The sequence below is a fragment of the Aethina tumida genome, chromosome 1 (genome assembly GCF_024364675.1).
Source record: "Aethina tumida isolate Nest 87 chromosome 1, icAetTumi1.1, whole genome shotgun sequence".
Taxonomy (NCBI): domain Eukaryota; kingdom Metazoa; phylum Arthropoda; class Insecta; order Coleoptera; family Nitidulidae; genus Aethina; species Aethina tumida.
Window position 1 is genome coordinate 8907764 of NC_065435.1, and position 24860 is coordinate 8932623.

Below are 24860 nucleotides of genomic sequence, written 5' to 3' on the forward strand. Positions count from 1 at the left end.
TCTGGACACCTTTGATAATTTGGAAACTCTGATTTTACCCATAAATTTTCGATAAAATTAATTTTTATGTTATTTTTAACGGAAATGTTTTTGATATTATTATATAAAATCCTGTATTATGAAATAATAATAAATAAAATTTGCCTATTATTTAGAGAAAAATTTTTAATATCAGCTTTAATATGAATATTTTTACAAATATTGTGTATGTAAATTCATATAAAATAAAATAGTGTATTTTTGTTTAAAAATTATTTGAACTTATTATATTTACATTAATAAAATTTTAAGAGGGATTTTTATGTTGAATATTCCAGTTTAATTAAAGAGAAAATCAGCGCCATAAAAATATGAAACATACAAAAACTTTTTATTTTTTAACACATATTTTCATATTTAGTTACCATTTACAACATTTTAGATGAGAGTTCATATGTGAAAAGTTGTTAAATTATACCACAAATACATTATAATAAAATAAACAAACAATTTTTATACAAATACTCATTAATTATATTTTTTTATCATTTTGTGTCATTTTCATCAAGATAAAACTCACATTTACCATTTTTATAATAATTTATTACGTAAAATTCTTATTTATATAGAAAAATGTGCAACTTTAACTCAGATTTTCATATTTAGTTATGAAAAATAAAATATTCATTTTTAACATTTTGTGTATAATCTCTATAACTAAGTCAGAAATTCATTACAATAATGACACTTACTCCTACATTTCCCTTATATCTAAAATAAAGTATCTACCATTTTTTATAAAAAAGTTTCTGCAAAGAATTTCTATCTTTGTCAAAATAAATAAATATCAATAAAATATCAGTAATGGTCAGAAATATCAAAGAAATCTGGACATTTAAGACGGCTTTTGTCTAGAAAAACTTCTCTTTTCCTACAAATACTGAATAAAATAAGTTTTTCACGTTAAATAATGTTAGCTTTGATATTAATTATTACAAGAATACCTCAAAAAATAGCGATTTGAGGTAATAAGCACTATTTACAGTAATATTTATAATATAAGCTTAATTATGAATATTTTTACAATTAATGTATGTTTAAAAAATATAAAATTTAAAATCATAAAAAATTAATTGAATTTTACATGTATTAAAATTGTGTATTTTTGTTTAAACATTATATTTACATCAATAAAAATTTAAGAGGAAATTGTATGTTGAATATTCCAGATAAATTAGATAGAAATTCATGTTCATATAAATAAATTTTAATTAAATATATTATTTATTTTATTTATATTTATATAAAATAAATCTGGCTGACATCCATCATTTTCAATAATAATTTATTACCATTAAATTTGGTTTAAATCATATCGTAAAATAAGACAATAAAATAAAAACTTGTTTTAATAATAATAGGAAACAAAAAAATGTAAAACTATGACACTATGACAGTGACATTAGACAACAAACAATTTTAATACAAAAATAATTTTTTTTTTTTAATTTATTTTATCATTTTCACCAAAAATAAAATTCACATCCACCATTGTTAAAATAATTTTATTTTAATTAAATCTTATTAATATTTTATTCATTACAACAGTTATATTAATTAATTTCATATAAATATTATTTAAATTACATTTTCTTAGTTATTTTTTTGTTTTTTTAGTATAAAATAAAATTCAGATCCACCATTTTAAAAAACAATTTACTATAGAAAAAACTTACATAAATAGAAAATTTGTAAACAAGTTTACTAAATTATAACTGAAATTTATTATAATGGCACTAAACAATCTTTTAAGTTTCACACAAATACATTTATTTTAATTAAATCTTTTTATTTTATAAAATTTTCATCAAAGGGTAAATTTAATTTCAAATGAATTTTATACAGAGATATCAAAACTAAAAGTTCATTCACCCTTTTTTAAAGTTTGAGTGTTAAAAATTGACTAAATATAGTAAAAATTTATTGTCATTATAACACGAAACAGATATACAGTTTTCATACAAATAAATATAAACAACAGTTTTTATTTATTTTATATGGTTTTTTTAAAAAGTAATCTCGCATTCACCATTTTTAAGAATAAGTTGTTACAGTTAATTGATTTAAATTGAAATATGTACAATATTTTAGAGGTATTTTGATTTTCATGTTTAATTATCAAAATTGCAATTCATTCATCATTTTTAAAGTTGACATAATAAAAAAATAATAATAAAATGAATTTTATACAGAGATATCAAAACTAAAAGTTCGTTCACCCTTTTTTAAAGTTTGAGTGTTAAAAGTTGACTAAATATAGTAGAAAAGTTATTGTCATTATAACACGAAACAGATATATAGTTTTCATACAAATAAATATAAACAACAGCTTTTATTTATTTTATACGGTTTTTCTTAAAAAATAATCTCACAGTCACAGTTATTTGATTTAAATTGAAATATGTACAATATTTTAGAGGTATTTTGTTTTTCATGTTTAATTATCAAATCAATTCATTTATCATTTTTAAAGTTGACATAATAAAAAAATGAGTTTTTAAATAAAAAAAATTCTAAAAAACCCATTTTCATAAATTGACAGTTGAAGGACATTGTGCAGCTTTAATTAAAATCAGTTTTCGACGAACGAGAACGCCAACAACAAGAAGCGCAAAGATTGCGAGACATTGTGGCCAATCACAAAAGAAATCGTTTTTGTAAATCTTAAAAAACGCCCATTTTGTGTACTGTTGCATACTGTAAACCGGAGGAAATTAACTCACAATGGCCGTATTTATGATGCCGGAAAAATCCGGTCGTTGTTGAATTAAAACACCCTCTTCCTCATAATAGGCCCCCCATCGTTCCGCCTCACCCCCGACACACACATCTATTTGCTTAAAAAAAAAGAGGACGCAAGAATTAAAATCCTCTATTTTCATTGTTGCGGACGAGTTTATAAAACGCGAGAACACGAGCATTTTGCGGGGGCAGATGATAGATATGTTCGGTGTAAGGGATGGCGGCACTCGCTGCCGTCTAAAATGGAAACTACACAATCCACATTGTTGCATGCCACTGGAGAGCTAACGTTCAGAGGCGCACAATTGAAACCATATTTTAACGGTTTATTCGTCTACTTGAATCTTAATCGTTGGCGTTTTTTTGTGGCTCGACGACTACTTTATGCGGTTATGAATGTAAAATTGTGCATAGTTCTGCATTTTGATGTTGTGCATTTGAATTTTTGTGTAAATGTAATCATTTGTTATTTTGTTTTTTAGAATTAATTAAAAAATATAAAATGAAATTACTTTAGTACTTGTTGTTGTTGTTCGGGTTTATGTGTCGACGTTTGTTGGAATTATTGCTACAACCTCATGTTGGAAACACCTCAACCTTTATCAAAGATTTCACTCATTTAGTTGAGATGTTGAAAGGATCGATATGGATGATAGACTGATCAGTTTCGACTTAGTGTCACTTTTCACTAAAGTTTCTGTCAATGAACCCTTAAAAATGATATCAAAAATATTCCCCGCAGATATAGTGGATGTTTTCCCTACGTGCTTTACTAAAAGATTCGTTTGGTGCAACAATTTCTATGGGGAGACTGAAGGACTACCAATGGACAGTTCTCTTAGTTCAGTCATCGCCAATATCCAATGGATAAGTTTTAATAAAAAGCGATTAAATACATACCTTCTGTTAGAAAAACTAGATCAGTTTCTGAAACACCTAAACTCTCAACATAACAATATCAAATTCACAATGGATTTGGAGAAAGAGAACCAAAGATCTTCTTTAGATGTCCTAGTAAAAAGGGTGGGTGAACATTTAGACATACAGTATACCGAAAACCTACTCAAACCGGCATTTGCCAAGCGTTTTCTAGTTCGCCAAACAGTTGTTTGAGGACGTTGGAAGGTCCCTACTGGCTTTCAATGGCAAATATCGGTCTTCATTTGAGGTAGTTTTCCTCTTTGGTCTTTTTGAAGTGGAGCCACTGCGCAACTTTGAGTCTACCTGCGATTGACCGATGACTGACCCCAGATCCCAATTGCTCCACCCCCTCATCTGGAGTCAATTTACGTCTAGGCATAATTATTCCAACAAACTTCGACAAATACCTGTGCAAACACTACTGTAATCAATTATAAACTAAATGCACATTGAATTGATTTCATTAATTAATAAAGTAATCACTGCCTATAATAAATCAAGTACAATTAAAGTGACCTTTTTAATTTACAAAAGTTTGTTATTTCTAACATTTGAACATGAGTTTATAATAGAGTCAGTCACAATTTTTCCAGTCTAATTCTTTTACCTTTATTGACATTTTCTGTTAGCAATATTTATAAATATAACATAAATTTAAAATACGAGTAAAATATATATTTTTTATACAAGTATTGTTTAATGTTTCAGAAAAAATATGTCATAACATTTAAATTATAAAAATAGTAATCCAACTTTCTGTTGATTTTATTGTTAAATATAAATATAAAATATCAATTTTTATATTAAATCATTTTTATTTAATTTTTGTGTCAGAAAAGGGGCATCCACCATTTTTTTTAAACATCTGATATTCCATTGAAAGTTTGATTTGAAACCAAAACTAACTAAATAAAAACTTTAATAATGAACATGTAAACAGTAATAACCTTCGATTTGAATCTCTTCCATACTTTTGAAATTGGAGGTTAATTAAATTGTTTAATATTTAATAAATTCATTGGTAGGAGTCTCTTTCTTATGATTGATTCATCTTAGATTGAAATCAAAAACTAATCAACTAAACCCTAATAATATTACTAATTTTAGTTGATTTTAAGATTTTAGAGTTTTAGTAAATGTAAGATTTAATAAATGTATTATCACTTAAATAAATTTGAAATATTAGTAAAATATCCATTTTTTATATTATTAAGGATTAGAAAAAGTAATTTACATAACAATTCACAATTTATTGACAACATTCTAGGAGTACATTCATGTGACGAGATAAATATTCTGGATTCTTGAAACTGAAGGAAAGATTAACCTCAGTATTGACCTCTTTTCAGAATTTAACATTTATTTTATTATGAAAAAAAAAAAACTGGTTAATGACAAAAATAAATAATAGTCGTATGGAGAAATATCTGGACTATATGGTGGATGATGTAGAACTCACTGAACAATCTTGTCATTAAGAAGTATAATTTTAATATTGAGTGAAAAAGCTCGTCCTTCATTTTTCAGTTTCTCATGAACTTGGTCAATTTGTCACCAGATTAACTAACTTCAATCCATTGCCCAGGCCTAATAAATTCATTGCTAGAAGTCTCTTTCTTATGATCGATTCATCTTAGATTGATGATTTGATTGATTATAATGCAACGTAGAAAAAAAATAATTAGCACGTCAGAACAAGCTTAAAAAGGCTTTCAAATATTATAAACAGTTTAATAATATATAAATTTATTTAAATAAACCATTAACCAAAACCTTAAATTACTTTTTCCAGGACCCAATAATAACATTGTTCGTGGAGGCGCATCCACCATTTTTAAAAATTCTCATGATTGTTGAAAGTTTTATTTGAAATTAAAAACTAATCAAATAAACCATAATAATATTAATAATTTTAGTTGATTTTAAGATTTTAGAGTTATTAAATGTAAGATTTAATAAATGTATTATCACTTAAATAAATTTGAAATATTAATAAAATATCCATTTTTTATATTATTAAGGATGAGAAAAAGTAATTTATATACAATTTACAATCCTCGTGACTGTTGAATAAACCATAATAATATTAATAATTTTAGCTGATTTTAAGATTTTAGATTTTTATTAAAAGTATAATTTAATAAATGTATTATCACTTAAATAAATTTGAAATATTAATAAAATATCAATTTTTTATATTATTAAGGATTAGACAAATTAATTTATATAACAATTTACAATTTATTGACAACATTCTTGAAGTATATTCATGTGACGAGATAAAAATTCTGGATTTTTGAAACTGAAGGAAAGATCAACCTTTTGTTTTGACCTTTCTTCAGAATTTAGCATTTTATTATGTAAAAAACTTGTTAATGGCAAAAATAAATAACACTCATATCTGAACTAAACTAAGAAATACAATTTTCATATTGACTGAAAAAGTTTGTTCTTCATTTTTCAGTTTCCCATGAACTTTGTTAATTTTGCTACCAGTATACAATTATACCTGTTCCACCAGGTTTACTAACTTCAACCCATTGTCCAAGCCTAATACATTCATTGCTAGAAGTCTCTCTCTTAAGATTGATTCATTTCAGTTTGATAACTTGATTAATTATAATAAAATACAGGAAAAAAATAATTAGCATAGTGCGAAAAAGCCTAAAATAGTTTTTAAATATTATACACAGTTTAATAATATAAAAATTTATTTAAATAAAACCCTAAACTTCATTTTCCAGGACCCAATTACATTGTACGTGGAGGCGCATCCGCCATTTTTTAAAAAAACTATCACGTCATAATCGTTGAAAGTTTAATTTGAAACCAAAACTAACCAAATAAAACCCCTAATAATGAAAATGGAAAGAGTAATAACCTCGGAATCTATTCCTTATTTTTGAAACCGGAGATAAAATTGAACAGAGACTTAAACTCCCCGGTTAATCCAACTTTTTCGGATTCATTTAATACGACGGAAATCCTGCCGTACCAAAATGCATAGTGTCCCTATTTACTACGTACGAAGCGTTGAATTACAACGTGATCAGGTGTGTAGTAATGTGTACGTTGTACGCTCGTACTATTTTACTACAAAGTTAATAGGGATATCGCCGGCCAATTCCCCAGATTCATTTTTGATGACGACATTGGGCACGGGAGTATGGGGAAATCATCATAAATCAGTTGGGGAATTAACGACTACGTAATTTAGAGAAAAAAGTTCGTGCGTCACTACGTTGCTGTTTAAAATCGCGAATTGCACAAATAAATTTGATTTGATTTATTCGATTTTGTAATTTGCTTGTTCCAAAAATACCCACTTCAATTTGCAAATTCCATTTATAGATGGCTATTTAATGTTTTATTTTTTCAACCGTTATAAATATACGCACAGATGTATTTATTTAATAATTAAAATTTAATTGGCCTTAAATAAATATAATTTGTGTATTTTCTTGTGAATTTTAATGAACACACTGGAGCTTTTAAACGTAAGGGTCTTCGCTTATAATTAAAAATAATCCTTCCAAAGAGAGTGGGTTGAATTTATTTTCGCGAAACAAATCACAAAGGGACATAAATTATTTATTAGAGAGGAACAAATAGAAATCTACTTACCTTTGTTTGCAACGTCCATATCATTTACGATCCATTCTTTCTCCCGCTTCCATCGAGTTGGTCTGGCTGCAAAAGCAAAAAATAAAAATGTCGGTTATGTAAACGTGTTTTACGTGTTCGCTGAACTCTCCGGACTACACCGTGATTTGAAACAAACGAAAATCCCTGGCGATATGAAACTGTGTCAGACCGACAAGTTATTGTTGCTTCTAATCCTTGCTGTTTAAAACGTTTTCAAATAAGTTTCATTAGTATTACCGTTTGCGTTCCGTGTTCGGTGACACAGAAAATACAAAACGTAGATGCAGCTGACAGATTTCAGTGACTTTTTGGAGTAATGCAATGACGCAGACACTCATTGACTTGCCTCGGCTTTAATCTACTGAGGAGGACAATTTTGTTTTGATGTATCACACTCTATGTCACCTGTACTACTCATTTTTCTGAATTCAGCAGGACATAAATGTAGGAACTTTAATTTTGAAAGGGATTTTTAATGTCTAAATATGTGTTATTTAATTTAACATTCACACTTTATATAATATAATATAAACTCGATTTCCTATATTTTCTATAGGGTTGATGTCTGGAGATTAGGACGGGCAAGACAAAACTTCGATGCTTTGGTCTTTTAACCAATCCGTCAAAATTTTGGATTTGTGTTTGGGATCGTTTTCATGTTGAAACACATTTATTAGAGCATTTCTTCAATATGTGGAAGGAAATTGTTGTTTAGTATATCCCTGTACATAAATCAGTCATCTCACAGTTTTTGAACCAATTTCAGTAAGTCTCATTTCCTCCAGGTTTTCATTGTTGGTACAAATGTCATTTTAAAAATAATACTTTTAATTCGGAATATAAGAGTAGTAATACAAAATTTTAGTAAGTAAAAATAAGCAATTAAATCTTAAAAGATATTTGACATTTAAATAGATAAAGTAGTTATCTAGAATTTCATATTTAAATATATATACATATACATACATATATATAAAAACAATATATTTATTCAAGATTTAAAAGTGATGAAATAAAATTTTAATGATTAAAAACAAACCATTAAATCTTAAAATATATTTGGCATTTGAGTAGATAAAGTAGTTATCTAGAATTTTGACTAAACTTTCTTCTGTTGGTTAAAATGGCATTCCAAAAATTATATCTTTATTCAGGGTTTATAATTGATGATATAAAATTTTAATGGGTAAAATTAAACTATTAAATATTAAAATATGTTTGACATTTGACTAGATAAAGTAGTTATCTAAAATTTTAACTAAACCTACTGTTAGTTAAAATGGCATTACAAAAATAATATTTTTATTCAGGATTTAAAAAGATTTAAATCTTAAAATATGTTTGACATTTGAGTGGATAGAGTAGTTATCTAGATTTATAACTAAATATTCTGCTGTTAGTAAAAATAATATTCTAAAAATAATACTTTTTATTAGAATTTAAAAATCGTAATATAAAATTTTAATCAATAAAAATCAACCACTAAATCTTAAAAGATGTTTGACATTTGAGTGGATAAAGTAGTTATCTAGAATTTTGACTAAACCTATTGTTAGTTAAAATGGCATTCCAAATATAATATTTTTATTCAGGATTTAAATGGATTTAAATCTTAGTATATGTTTGACATTTGAATGGATAAAGTAGTTATCTAGAATTTTGACTAAACCGATTGTTAGTTAAAATGGCATTCCAAATATAATATTTTTATTCAGGATTTAAAAGGTTTTAAATCTTAATATACGTTTGACATTTGAATGGATAAAGTAGTTATCTAAAGTTATAACTAAATCTACTACTGTTAGTAAAAATGACATTCCTAAAATAATATTTTTTATTAAAATTTAAAAATCATAATATACAATTTTAATCAATAAATATCAGTCTAAGGGGTACTACGCCAGAAGAATTGAAGCTTCCACATAGCTTAATTCAACCACCACAATGTTTTACTGTGGGTGTAACAAACTTTTTGAGTAGTTTTGTCCTTATAGGATTTTTAACATAAGTCGAATCTTCATTTTTTTATAAAAACTCAAAACTGCTGCTACCCACTGTCCTGTGGTATGTTGACTGTGATCCTAAAGAAGTCAAAATGGAACTTTCACATTTTTAATAGAAACCTGGGCTTTTTTGTAGGTTTGAGGTCAAACAAACCCCCATTCACTAACCTTCTTCTCACAGTTCTTAAACCATTTTCAGTAAGTCCCGCTTCCTTCAGGTTGGGTTTAATTTCAGTTGATGATAAGATTGGATTGTTTATATACTTTTATAAGTTGTCACTACTGCATATAATTGCCCCTGCAAAAGTTATTTATCCCCATTTTACGATTAAAAAACTACACAACGTTCTAAATTTAGAACAACAATTAATATCCGCGTTATATGTGAACAAATGTATTTAATCTGTGTCAATGCACGACGGATTTCGCATTACCCACTTTCAGGCGACTGTTCATTTAAATTTACGAATTCCGGAATAAAATTTTTTTATTCGCGTTATTAGTTTGTAATTGCATTCAGGTGAACGAAGACTAAAAATAGAAACAATATTGCCGGATGCATCAAATGTATATCGTTTCGATTTTAATTAAATTCTTTAACCGCTTCGAATCTTTACTTCAAACTCAGTATTATTTGATAAAAATTAAAAACTAGGCACATCAAAGTTTAGCAAAATCATAGAATATTTCAATTAAAATATGTTAAAGTTTTAATAGGTTTTTGTAGTTCATTTTGATAAAGAACTTTTATCATTTTGACATTTTATCTGATAACTAAATGTAATAACTTTTTACTGTATGGTCTTCCATTGCTCTCTGTGAATTTAAGTCGATTCTTTACTGGTTTATTATAATTATTTAGAGTTTACGGTTAAATAAGTCATATTATTAAAATATTTAGAGGAACTGGCCCAGTGGTAGCTACAAAAAAATTTGTCTGAGTTCTAAAAACTTGAAAGAAAATCAATAACTGGATAATTCGAATGTCAAAAAACAATCTAATCTTATCGTCAACTGAAATTAAAGCCAACCTGGAGGAAATGGGTCTTGCTGAAATTAATTCAAAGTATGTGAGAAGATGGTTAGTGGATGGGGGTTCCTTTGACCCCATTCCTACAAAAAAAACCTGGTTTCTACTAAAAATGAGAAGGTCCAATTTTGACTTGCTTAGGATCATATTTATTGGACCACAGACCGGTGGTATGAGTAGTTTTTAGTGACTAGTTTAAATTTAATATACAAAAATTTATGGTTCTGTTTATGTTAAACATAAAAACTACACAGAAAGTTTGTTACATCCACAGTGAAATGTCGTTCAATTATTCTGGTGTAGGTCCCTTAGACTGATTTATGTACAGTTTCAAAAAAATCAACAATTTTTTTTTTTCTTATTTATATTGAAAATCTTCTTGGAAATGGTAAAAAAAATCGTAAATTTTAATTTCCCGTTTAAATAACACGGGAACGGTGTTCTCTTGGATTTTGAAATTTTTTAACTCTCGTTAGAGGTAATATTTCAAAATGATCAAAACAGATTTTTATAGAAAATTTAACGCTCTACAAAAAATGTCTCTTACAGTTTTTTGATATATGCATTTTTCACAAGTTATTTAACATTTAAGTTGGATTGATTTAATATTTTGACATTTTTCTCATTTTCTGACGCAACCATCAACTTTATGGGAAAATTTTATATGACATTTTTTGTAGAGAATTCAATTTCCTATAATTTATCTCCGAAAAAGTTTTTGATATTTTTTACAGATCATAAGTTACCTGCTGAAAACTAAAAATTTTATAAAATAAATGTTATTTTACTGCTTAAAATTAAGCATTTTATTTAAATAAATAGATTTACTAAAAAAGTTGATTGTTTATTATAATCAAAGTAGTATATATCGTTACACTAACAAACTTTTACTACAATTTGGCATTTTTTTCTGTATTCACTTGTAACTAGCAATAAGCATTGTAATTGCTCTTCATTTTTCGTGAAATACTTATTGCTAGTTATAAGTGAATACAGAAAAAAATTGCCAAATTATAGTAAAAGTCGATATATATTACTTTGATTATAATAAACAATCAACTTTTTTAGTAAAAATCTATTTATATAAATAAAATGCTTAATTTTAAGCAGTAAAATAACATTTATTTAATAAAATTTTTAATTTTCAGCAGGTAACTTATGATTTGTAAAAAAATATCAAAAACTTTCTCGGAGATAAATTATAGGAAATTGTATTCTCTACAAAAAATTTCATATAAAATTTTCCCATAAAGTTGATGGTTGCGTCAGAAAATGAGAAAAATGTCAAAATTTTAAATCAATCCAAATTTAATGTTAAATAACTTTTGAAAAAATGAATATATCAAAAAACTGTAAGAAACATTTTTTGTAGAGCGTTAAATTTTCTATAAAAATCTGTTTTGATCATTTTGAAATATTATCTCTAACGAGAGTTAAAAAATTTCAAAATCCAAGAGAACACCGTTCAGGTGTTATTTAAAGGGGAAATTAAAATTTACGATGCGGCACCTCTTAATATTAATATTAAGAGCTGTAATTTTCACAGTATTTTTTTATTACTATTTCCAACAAGATTTTCGATATAAATAAGAAAAAAAAAATTGTCGATTTTTTTGAAACAGTCTAATGTTCAGGGATATATTAAACAACAATCTGCTTCCATATATTGAATAAATTATGCTCTTAATAAATGTGTTTCAACATGAAAACGATCCCAAACACAAATTCAAAATTGTGACGAATTAGTTAAAAGACCAAAGCATCGAGTTTTTGTCTTGCCCGTCCCAATCTCCAAACATCAACCCTATAAAAAACATGAGGGATCACATAATTTACAAATTTAAATGAACTCGTCACAGCAATTTAAGAAGCTTGAAGGAATATAGACTTGTCTTATATTCGTAAAATGGTCTAAGTCTAAGCCATAGAGATGGGCCAAAATTATAAAACAAAAAGGATATTATACAAAGTGTGAATGTTAAATTAAATAACACAGATATAGACATTAAAAAATCCCTTTCAAAATTAAATTTCCTATAATTATGTCCAGCACAACTTACTGCACAATAGAAAATTGATATTAGTTTAACAGTTCACATTAAATAAAAGGAAATAATATTTTAATTAGTTGCTGCAATAATGAAATTATAAGATTTTGTGAGATTGTATAGAAACATGTTTATTAAGTTTTTTGTGAAAATGAATGCGGAGGTCGCGTAATTATTTTCAGTTATCGAACGAGGTAAAACAAATTGTGCGCAATGTATTGTTTTGTAAATTTAATTAAATCCTTTAATTGGCACACCCATGAAACAAAAATATTCGCCCCTTATTAGAAGTGATTTGTTTTGTTAAACCCCGGCGTTAATAAACCCTTGGAAAATTGAAAGGAAACACCGGGCAAAAGTAAATTAGGGTGGCAATAAACTCGACGAACTAATATTTATACCGACCCTCGAACGTGCGAATTAAAAGATTCATGTCGTCTACCGAGCGTGTAGTTTTGCCGCTTAAAATTTTCAAATACTAATTTCTGATTTTAATCGCGGCATTATTCATTATTTAACGTGCGTCTGTTTGAATTTCAGGTTCGCAACAAGGGCCGCACGAGAAGCGGCTGCTTAATAATTTGCTAGGGCCCTACAATGTGCTGGAGAGACCCGTAGCTAATGAATCGGAACCCTTAGAAGTGAAATTCGGCCTAACTCTGCAACAAATCATTGATGTGGTTAGTAAGATTTAATCCTTTTATACTTACTGTTACTTTGATTATTTCTACTTTATTGTTTGTTTCTTTGCCGACGTTGTTTTAGGATTGTGGTATTTTATTAAGTAAATATACAAAACAAAACAAATATAACCATCCTAAAACAATATTTTTATTTATAAATTTTAAATTCTGCTTTTTATATATAAAAAGTGCAATTTGAAATGGCGGTGCAAACATTTCTATTATTAAAATATAATAGAAATTAATTCAATAATAAATAATTATATTGGGTACAGGAAAAAGTAATTTACGTTTTTAACATTTAACTTACTGTAATCAATATATTTATGTCACAAGACAACTAACATTTTCATTGTTGGTACAAATGCCATTTTAAAAATAATACTTTTAATTCAGGATTTAAGAGTAGTAATACAAAATTTTAGGAAGTAAAAATAAGCAATTAAATCTTAAAAGATTTTTGACATTTAAAGAGATTAATTTCATATTTAAATATATATATATATATATATATATATATATATATATATATATATATACATACATATAAAAACAATATTTCTATTCAAGATTTAAGTGGTGAAATAAAATTTTAATTATTAAAAACAAACCATTAAATCTTAAAATATATTTGGCATTTGAGTAGATAAAGTAGTTATCTAGAATTTTGACTAAACTTTCTTCTGTTGGTTAAAATGGCATTCCAAAAATTATATCTTTATTCAGGATTTATAAGTGATGATATAAAATTTTAATGGGTAAAATTAAACTATTAAATATTAAAATATGTTTGACATTTGAGTAGATAAAGTAGTTATCTAGAATTTTGACTAAACCTACTGTTAGTTAAAATGGCATTACAAAAATTATATTTTTATTCAGGATTTAAAAAGATTTAAATCTTAAAATATGTTTGACATTTGAGGTGATAGAGTAGTTATCTAGATTTATAACTAAATATTCCACTGTTAGTAAAAATAACATTCTAAAAATAATACTTTTTATTTGAATTTAAAAATCGTAATATAAAATTTTAATCAATAAAAATCAACCATTTAATCTTAAAAGATGTTTGACATTTGAGTAGATAAAGTAGTTAACTAGAATTTTGACTAAACCTATTGTTAGTTAAAATGGCATTCCAAATATAATATTTTTAATCAGGATTTAAAAGGATTTAAATCTTAATATATATATTTGACATTTGAGTGGATAAAGTAGTTATCTAGAATTTTGACTAAACCTACTGTTAGTTAAAATGGCATTCTAAAAATAATACTTTCTATTAGAATTTAACATTTAACTTACTGTAATCAATATATTTATGTCACAAGACAACTAACATTTCCATTGTTGGTACAAATGCCATTTTAAAAATAATACTTTTAATTCAGGATTTAAGAGTAGTAATACAAAATTTTAGGAAGTAAAAATAAGCAATTAAATATTAAAAGATTTTTGACATTTAATTTTATATATATATATATATATATATATATATATATATATATATATATACATATAAAAACAATATTTCTATTCAAGATTTAAGTGGTGAAATAAAATTTTAATTATTAAAAACAAACCATTAAATCTTAAAATATATTTGGCATTTAAGTAGATAAAGTAGTTATCTAGAATTTTGACTAAACTTTCTTCTGTTGGTTAAAATGGCATTCCAAAAATTATATCTTTATTCAGGATTTATAAGTGATGATATAAAATTTTAATGGGTAAAATTAAACTATTAAATATTAAAATATGTTTGACATTTGAGTAGATAAAGTAGTTATCTAGAATTTTGACTAAACCTACTGTTAGTTAAAATGGCATTACAAAAATAATATTTTTATTCAGGATTTAAAAAGATTTAAATCTTAAAATATGTTTGACATTTGAGGTGATAGAGTAGTTATCTAGATTTATAACTAAATATTCTACTGTTAGTAAAAATAACATTCTAAAAATAATACTTTTTATTTGAATTTAAAAATCGTAATATAAAATTTTAATCAATAAAAATCAACCATTTAATCTTAAAAGATGTTTGACATTTGAGTAGATAAAGTAGTTAACTAGAATTTTGACTAAACCTATTGTTAGTTAAAATAGCATTCCAAATATAATATTTTTAATCAGGATTTAAAAGGATTTAAATCTTAATATATATATTTGACATTTGAGTGGATAAAGTAGTTATCTAGAATTTTGACTAAACCTACTGTTAGTTAAAATGGCATTCTAAAAATAATACTTTCTATTAGAATTTAAAAATCATAATATAAAATTTTAATCAATAAAAACCAACCATTAAATCTTAAAAGATGTTTGACATTTGAATAGATAAGGTAGTTATTTAGAATTTTTACTAATCCTACTGTTAGTTAAAATGGCATTCTACAAATAATATTTTTATTCAGGATTTAAAAGGATTTAAACTTAAAATATGTGTGACATTTGAGTGGATAAAGTAGTTATAACTAAATCTTCTACTTCTAGTTCTAATCTTATAATAAAATAACATTGCAAAAATAATACTTTTTATTAGAATTTAAAAATCGTAATATAAAATTTTAATCAATAAATATAAAACATTAAATCTTACAATACGTTTGACATTTGAATAGGTAAAGAAGTTATTTACATTTACAACTAACCTTTCCACTGTTATTACAAATGTTATTCCAAAAATAATACTTTTGATTTAATATTTAACAGTAGTAAAACAAAATTTTAGTAAGTAAAAATGAACCATTAAATCTTAAAATATATTTGACATTTTAATCGATAAAGTAACCATCTAAATTTTTGACCTGTTATTTAAAAAGTGTTTCAAGAATAATACATTTATTCAGGATTTAAAAGTGGTGATATAAAATTTTAATGGGTAAAAATAAACCATTAAATCTTAAAATATGTTTTAATATTTGAGTAGATTAGCTAATTATCTAGATTACAGTTAAGTTTTCTACTATTACAAAATATTATATTCCAAAAATGATATTTTATATTTACGGTTTAAAAGTGGACATATAACATTTTATTAAGGAAAAATAATCCACTAAAATTTAAAACATGTATTTTTAACCAAAAACAATGTAGAAAAGTAATTAAAATAGAAGGAACTTAAAAAAGCTTTCAGAACATAACATGAAAGATTATTCAAATAAGTTAGGAACCAGACACGTAAATTATCTTTTTCTGGTACCTAATATTTTCTGTATACAGGTATAGGGGATGAACAAACTGAACAATAATTTAACTGGATTATTCTTTATTTGTTTTGTTAATTAATAAATCCTCAATCGGTATAAAATATATATTTTAAAGATATAAATCCCTTGTACAAATTCAGCTTACAAAAAATTATTAAAATAAGGAATATCCACTTTAATAATTGAGCAGTGAATATTAATATATCCGTCACGTGTCAATTAACAAATTACGCTCATACATTTCAGAGATTCCGGCTGAAACGATTAAATTAAATCAAAGTCTAATAAGTTGGATATGACACGACATGTATTTATTGCCGTAAAATCCAAAATGGAAAGAAACTTCTCGTTTCAATAAATTAAGGCACTCGTTTTTAATGTTACTTTCGAACATAAAACGTTTCCGTGCATACATCTACAAATTGGATCGTAATGAAAAGTTAATTTAAATTAAGTTTGAGAAAGCAATTAGAATTCATAGCGCCAATCCAGAATTTGCACAAAGTAGAACTAATTAGGCTTAAATTTGTGTTATGGGACGATCGTGATGGTGTGTCTCTGTTTGAGGGAAAACAAACTAAAAGCAAAAATAATAAAATATTTTTCGTTGCTAGTGCACGTTAAATAAACTTTTACGGCCACCATAAAATCGTTAATAAACCCAGTCAAAAAATGCACTTAATAATGCAATTGCTAATTTCGTCGGCAATAATTAAATTTGATGGGCTTTTTTGTTATTTAAACAACACCCAAAGAGGTGGCTAATAAAATTAAATTTTGTATGGACGTGTAAATTTAATTAATCAACGTATCGATACGTGTGAAGCCGTTAACAAAAATAAAGTAATAATTAACCGACTGTGCAAATTCTTAAAATAACACGGGATTTAGAAAAAACATTTTATAGTGCGAAACGCTTTGTATCAATTAACAGCCAAAGCTCTTTCAGTGTCGGTTTCAATGTGTTTAATGGCAAATTCCGCACTTGCACTCTTAACGTAACGAACATCAAAAAAGTTTCGCAAGTTCCCTCGTCAGTTTCATGTACTTGCAAAAATTCCATCCCGAATGCGAATCAACTAAGTAAACTAACAACGAGTGCTTTAAATTTAAATCGTCGTCCAATCTCACGAATGTGGAAACTTTAATTGAGCCAGCTTCACTTTCGTTTTAATAGTTTTTCGACTGTCGTTTCTGCAGTCGTTGATTTTCGTGTAACATCCACAAAACGTTTTCCATCGAACTGGAACCTGAACAGTTTTGTACGTCGAGTTGAAAGCCCCCCCTGTTTAAATGATGGAGTTGTCTTGCAGCGATAAGACCTTATTGCCCGTTATTTGTGAATGTAGCTTCTCCACACTCAAGCTGAATATATATATCGAATGCCTAACATCACATTATGGGCCCATATCGACTATTGTGTCCGTGCCCTAAAGCACAAATTTCACCTGACTATTCACAAGTCTAGGCAACGTGGATGAATAAATCCACCACTTCTGACAGGATACACCCTTCCAGTCTCTACAAAAATCTACTCTCCTGTTGGAAGATTACAGCACCCATTTTTTTCGTTATCGGCTTTCTTCTCTACACGTTTCAAATCATAACAAATCTTTGTCATGTACGATCTATCGTGGCCATAAAGAATATTGTATTTGAAAATGGTTTTTATACTAAAAGTATTTTAACACTTAACTCTGTCTAGAAATTCTTTACTGATTGGTGTTTTTTATTGTTACATTTGACATTTAAGTGGATAAGTTATCCAGATTTACAACTGACATTTCTACTGCTAATAAAAATGTCTTTCCCAAAATAATACTTTTATTGAAGAATTTAATACTAATACAAAATTTTAGTAACTAAAAATCAAACCACTAAATATAAACATATATTTGACATTTGAGTAGATAAAGTAGTTATCTAGATTTACAACTAAACCTTCTACTGTTAATAAAAATGACATTCCAAAAATAATATTTTTTATTTAAGATTTTAACAGAGTAATATAAAGTTATAATTAGTAAAAATAAATCATTAAATGTTCAAATATTGACATTTGAGTAGGTAAGGTAATTATTTAGAATTACAACTAAACCTTCCGCTATTAGTGTAAATGTTATTCCAAAAATAATATTTTTAATTCAGAATTTCAAAATAGAAGTACAAAAATTTAGGAAGTAAAAATAAACCACTAAATCTTAAAATATGATTGTCATTTTAGTGGATAAAGTAGTTTTGATTTACAACTGTACTTTCTACTGTTAGTAAAAATGACATTCCAAAAATAATACTTTTATTAGGATTTTAAAAGAGTAATATAAAATTTTAATTGAAAAAAATAAACCATTTAATCTTCAAATATATTTGACATTTGAGTAGGTAAGGTAGTTATTTAGAATTACAGCTAACATTTCCACTGTTAGTATAAATGTTATTCCAAAAATAATATTTTTAATTCAGTATTTCAAAGTAGAAGTACAAAATTTTAGTAAGTAAAAATAAACCTCTAAATCTTAAAATATGTTTGACATTTTAGTGGATAAAGTAGTTATTTTGATTTACAACTGTACTTTCTACTGTTAGTAAAAATGGCATTCCAAAAATAATACTTTTATTGCAGGATTTAATAGTAATAGAAAATTTTAGTAACTAAAAAATAGACCACTAAATATAAACATATGTTTCGTATTTGAGTAGATAAAGTAGTTATCTAGGTTTACAACTAAACCATCTACTGTTAGTGAAAATAACATTCCAAAAATAATATTTTTTATTTAGGATTTTAAAAGAGTAATATAAAATTTTAATTGAAAAAAATAAACCATTTAATCTTCAAATATATTTGACATTTGAGTAGGTAAGGTAGTTATTTAGAATTACAGCTAACATTTTCACTGTTAGTATAAATGTTATTCCAAAAATAATATTTTTAATTCAGTATTTCAAAGTAGAAGTACAAAAATTTAGGAAGTAAAAAATAAACCACTAAATCTTAAAATATGTTTGACATTTTAGTGGATAAAGTAGTTATCTTGATTTACAACTATACCTTCTACTGTTAGTAACTATGACATTCCAAAAATAATACTTTTATTGCAGGATTTAATAGTAATAGAAAATTTTAGTAACTAAAAAATAGACCACTAAATATAAACATATGTTTCGTATTTGAGTAGATAAAGTAGTTATCTAGGTTTACAACTAAACCATCTACTGTTAGTGAAAATAACATTCCAAAAATAATATTTTTTATTTAGGATTTTAAAAGAGTAATATAAAATTTTAATTGAAAAAAATAAACCATTTAATCTTCAAATATATTTGACATTTGAGTAGGTAAGGTAGTTATCTAGAATTACAGCTAACATTTTCACTGTTAGTATAAATGTTATTCCAAAAATAATATTTTTAATTCAGGATTTCAAAATAGAAGTACAAAAATTTAGGAAGTAAAAAATAAACCACTAAATCTTAAAATATGTTTGACATTTTAGTGGATAAAGTAGTTATCTTGATTTACAACTATACCTTCTACTGTTAGTAACTATGACATTCCAAAAATAATACTTCTATTGCAGGATTTAATAGTAATAGAAAATTTTAGTAACTAAAAATCAGACCACTAAATATAAACATATGTTTCGTATTTGAGTAGATAAAGTAGTTATCTAAATTTACAACTAAACCATCTGCTGTTAGTGAAAATGACATTCCAAAAATATTTTTTATTTAGGATTTTAAAAGAGTAATATAAAATTTTAATTGACAAAAATCAACCATTTAATCTTCAAATATATTTGACATTTGAGTAGGTAAGGTAGTTATCTAGAATTACAGCTAACATTTTCACTGTTAGTATAAATGTTATTCCAAAAATAATATTTTTAATTCAGGATTTCAAAATAGAAGAACAAAAATTTAGGAAGTAAAAAATAAACCACTAAATCTTAAAATCTGTTTGACATTTTAGTGGATAAAGTAGTTATCTTGATTTACAACTATACCTTCTACTGTTAGTAACTATGACATTCCAAAAATAATACTTCTATTGCAGGATTTAATAGTAATAGAAAATTTTAGTAACTAAAAATCAGACCACTAAATATAAACACATGTTTGGTATTTGAGTATATAAAGTAGTTATCTAGATTTACAATTAAACCTTCTACTGTTGGTAAAAATGACATTCCAAAAATAATATTTTTTATTTAGGATTTTAACAGATTAATATAAATAAATCATTAAATGTTCAAATATTGACATTTGAGTAGGTAAGGTAGTTATTTAGAATTACAGCTAACCTTTCCACCGTGAGTATAAATGTTATTCCAAAAATAATATTTTTAATTCAGGATTTCAAAACAGAAATACAAAAATTTAGTAAGCAAAAATAAACCATTAAATCTTAAAATATGTTTGACATTTGAGTGGATAAAGTAGTTATCTTCATTTACAACTAAACCTTCTACTGTTAGTAAAAATAAGCATTTTTTTTCAGGATTTAGAAGTAAAAATATACAATTTTAAGAAGTAAAATAAATATTAATATATGTTTGACAATTAAGTAAGTAAAGCAGTTATCTAAATTTAAAACTAATATTTTCAATGTAAATAAAAATGACATTAAAAACTACCAAATTATTTTATTTTAATTAAATAAAGCTGTCTTTAAAACTTTTTAAAACAATTAATATTGAAATTTGTATTAACACCAAGAAAGTAAGAAATAAAATGTACTATTAAAATATTGTTTAGTTACAAAGTTATGATTTGAAATGTGGTAGTATATGTATGTTTTGTATATTATGGAGTCAGCACATGGATTATTTCCAAAGTACAGGACTTACAATTAGATAGTTTCACATCACAAGTTAGTATTCTAGTAAATCACGCTTAATGTTATGAGCAAGGGATCTTATAAGATACTGCCTTTTGTTTTATCATTGTTTTCCCCTGTACAGGACGAAAAGAATCAGATACTCACGACAAACGCGTGGTTAAATTTGGTAAGTGTCATGTTGTCCAACTGGCCTAAACGCAATGTTTTAGCAGAGCAAACACTAGTTGTATTTGGAATCTTAGCAGTTAGTGTTTGTCTCTGGGCTAAATGGCTATGGACGTATATAGCTCCTGCGGTGGCTATGTCAGCCATTCATTTTCCGTCCAATCGCAAATAACGTGGACCACAATAAAAATTGCACAAACTTTCGAATCTGTCGTCCCTCATCCCTGACGACGGTTTTCGATACGGCTACACCCCTTGTGTAAACGTAATCGTAATCCTCCGACCAACCTATCAGCAGTACGGCAAAACAATGAAATATCAATGGCCGATGGAGTTTACTTTGTGACCGCATAATATGAATAGACCGGGTTTACTAGGGACGGATCAATTCGGCCATCCGTGTAACTGTCCAAATAGGAGTTTGTGGAATTTGAATTTAAGATTCATAAGTATTGTGTGTATAGGTTATTTGCAATTGCGTTCGGATAATGGGTTCCTGACGTTAAGCCTTAAGAGCAGAGTCGTTTGAGTCCCAACTTCGGACTCTAACGGTTATGCTATTATGCATGCTCTGTTTGTGACTAACAACCGATGTTTTCCCTTTTTATTGTTTGACCTAGGACGAGAAGAATCAACTCCTAATAACAAATATTTGGCTTTCTTTGGTAAGTGAAAACCAATTAAATAACTAAACATTTGTACACACACGGCAGTTGGTTGATGGTTATGTTCAGTCTGTTTTCAATCTTCTCTTGTTCTTAGTCTTAAGGTACCTCCTGGATTTTATACTTTCTCGACACCATTGAAACGATGCATTCTAAAACTAACGCATGCGCCAACACCGTGCGCTCAAGCTGCGCATGGCGGGCCCCCCGCTCTTTCCGGCGGAGGGGGGACAGTGATGCGCATGTTAAGCTTATCCCCACCGCCGTTGTCGGTTGGGGGAGGGTCGACGTGCGCACGAGCTAAAATTGGATTAAACGTTTTACGAGTGGTTGTCGTGTTGGTACTAAAACTTGTTTAGGTGCTTTTAAGGTTCAATCCCGAGGATGCTCGTATTTCCTATCTTTCAGTTTGATGAATTTAGTGAGTTTTGATTATTGTAATGCTGTGGCGTTGCGTGATCGTTTCTATCGCCGGCCCTTCGTCCTCCTAGCTAATGTATATGCCTTACATGCCTACCCCCCTCGCCCCGCCACCCAGTATTGGTTATTTCTAGTTGTTAACAGCATTATTTACATTCAACTACCTCCCCCGAATTGCAACACCTTTGTCAACAGCTCGTCACAATGATTTAATGTTTTGTTGGAAAATATCTTCTTTTTAAACTAATTAACTTTATTTTAATTAAGGAGATGTTTTAATGGTTTCATGGTCAGATGTCGCAAGTTATCTAATTGAAAATTAGACCAATTTTAAATACTATTTAAAGCTAAATAATAAAAAATATTTAAACTATTTAAACTATATATAAATAATAAACTGGAAAAATAAATTAAGTAAATTGTCCATATAGTATGGGAGTAATTAATGATAATTTATATAAATTTTGAGTCGTTTTTTTTTATATAATTTGTAAATTTACGCCTAGTAAAATAAATTTGATTTTAGTTGACAAATTGTACGTTTAAATAAACAAATAAATTATTTTATGTCAAATTTTTATGAATACAGCCAATAATAATTAACAAACACATAAATTTCCATAACTAAAATAAATTTAAATCAAAATTAACAACGCATACAAAAACATAAACAGCATATAATAAAATTATTGACTGCGCATCGCCTCTTTAACACGTTGACCAGAGGCGTGTGCCTCGTTTTAATGAGAGTGTTGCACTCGACGACGATGTGGACAATTTACTAAAAAGAATCCGACGCCTCCTCATTAGACAAATCGTCACTAGATGAAGGTGTGGTGATTTATTATTTAGGTTCCGCCCTTCAGACTCAACCATACCAGACCAGTTATCCAAGTTCATAATAGTCTAGTACCTCGTTAGTTATTGGACAATTTGGATCATTTGCCTGCAGATTTGAACGGGTCATTTTAGTAATTTTAAGTAGAGGAAATTTTATTACATAAGTAGCTGTAGAAACTGTATAAACCTGGCGACTGAATTCGCCGTTTCCACTGTAACATTTTGACAATTTTTTTAGTGAATTTATGAATGCACCCCTAACTCAAGTTTTTTCTTGGCTAATCAGCTCAGATCGTTCGAGTTTTTGCTGCCGTGTGTGTTAAATATTTTAAAACTATTATATTAACTATGCTTTTTAACTAATTTACTGATACAATAGCTCTTAGGTTATTTATTTTAGTTTTGAGTTTTCGCTCGACTTTTGTAATTTATTTATGCTCAGTTTAAGCATGGTGAATTTATTTCTTTCCCATGCTTTCGAGCCTCATCATTTTTGGTTATTTCATCTTCAGTTAATTGTTTGTTTGGTTTTAGTTTCGCCGGCTACAAATACGTGTATGTTATTAATTTTTTTCGTCGTTGAAATGAGGAAAGTCAATACTTTCACCTCAATTTATGGATTACAGAAATAATCAACTCCAGAACCATAAACTAGATCGGAACTCAGTTTGATTATAACTTCAGTTATTCATTAATTACATATCACAACGTATAATCCAATTACCTGGCTGAATGTTCCATACTCCGCTTCCAACTAACTTTTGTATGACCACAGCTGCATACATTGAGTTAAAATTCGAGTATAATTGTTTATTCAACATGTATTCAGTAGCCGGATACTGTTATATTATTTATTTTACATTAATTTATACTTAACGAGTTATAAAACAGACCATCAAAGGGAAACGGGATCGAACTGCAGTACACTAAAATAGACAAAAGTACAAGGTTAATGAGTGACTCGTTTACGTGACCCTAACTAGGAATAAACTCGAGTGTTTACAAAAGGACTGCAAACATAGCAACCCATAAACAAGTCCCGTTTTCAAATTACCGTTTACAGAAAATGTTCATCTTAATGCCTCTATGTAGTTTAAACCTAATTACGCCTACTTACTTCGTCTATAATTAATCCTCTGTTTTGACCTTTATACACAGACGCGTGGATGTAAAATCATTTGAATTACATCAAATCCTGCGACGGTTATAAATCATCTTAGATGCGGCTTGATTATCCACTTTGAGTGGTTACCAAAGATTACAAAGTGCTTTCTTTGATGGTCTGTTGGAAAATTGATCCAGTTATAGCAATAATTCATTTCATTGTGTTGCTTCTGGTAATTCAACTGACACATTGACGTACCAGTTTTGCTCATTACATTGGACGTCAGTGGGCTTTGTTATTACTTTATTTTCCGTTTAAATTGTTTTGTTTTTATTAAACTAAACACCGTAGATCACATAAAATTGTACATTTCTGTAAAATAATACACTAAACTTAATGCGCTAAAATTAAAGTTTTAAAACAGACCCCTTGCATGCAGGACGGTAAAGGGCTTCGAGCATGATCATACATCCCTCCTGTCAAAGTCCTTTCCAGC

At 27.1% G+C, this 24860-nt stretch overlaps 1 protein-coding gene across 3 annotated transcripts in view; it reads left to right on the forward strand.

Moving 5' to 3' along the window:
* LOC109596343 (neuronal acetylcholine receptor subunit alpha-7) overlaps positions 1-24860 on the forward strand; it is a 77078-nt gene that overhangs the window by 25749 nt on the left and 26469 nt on the right. For all 3 annotated transcript variants that reach the window (XM_049964296.1, XM_049964294.1, XM_049964302.1), the window contains exons 2-3: positions 12969-13108; positions 21955-21999. In XM_049964296.1, the coding sequence (XP_049820253.1) occupies positions 12969-13108; positions 21955-21999 (185 nt within the window). The remainder of the gene's footprint in view (positions 1-12968; positions 13109-21954; positions 22000-24860) is intronic.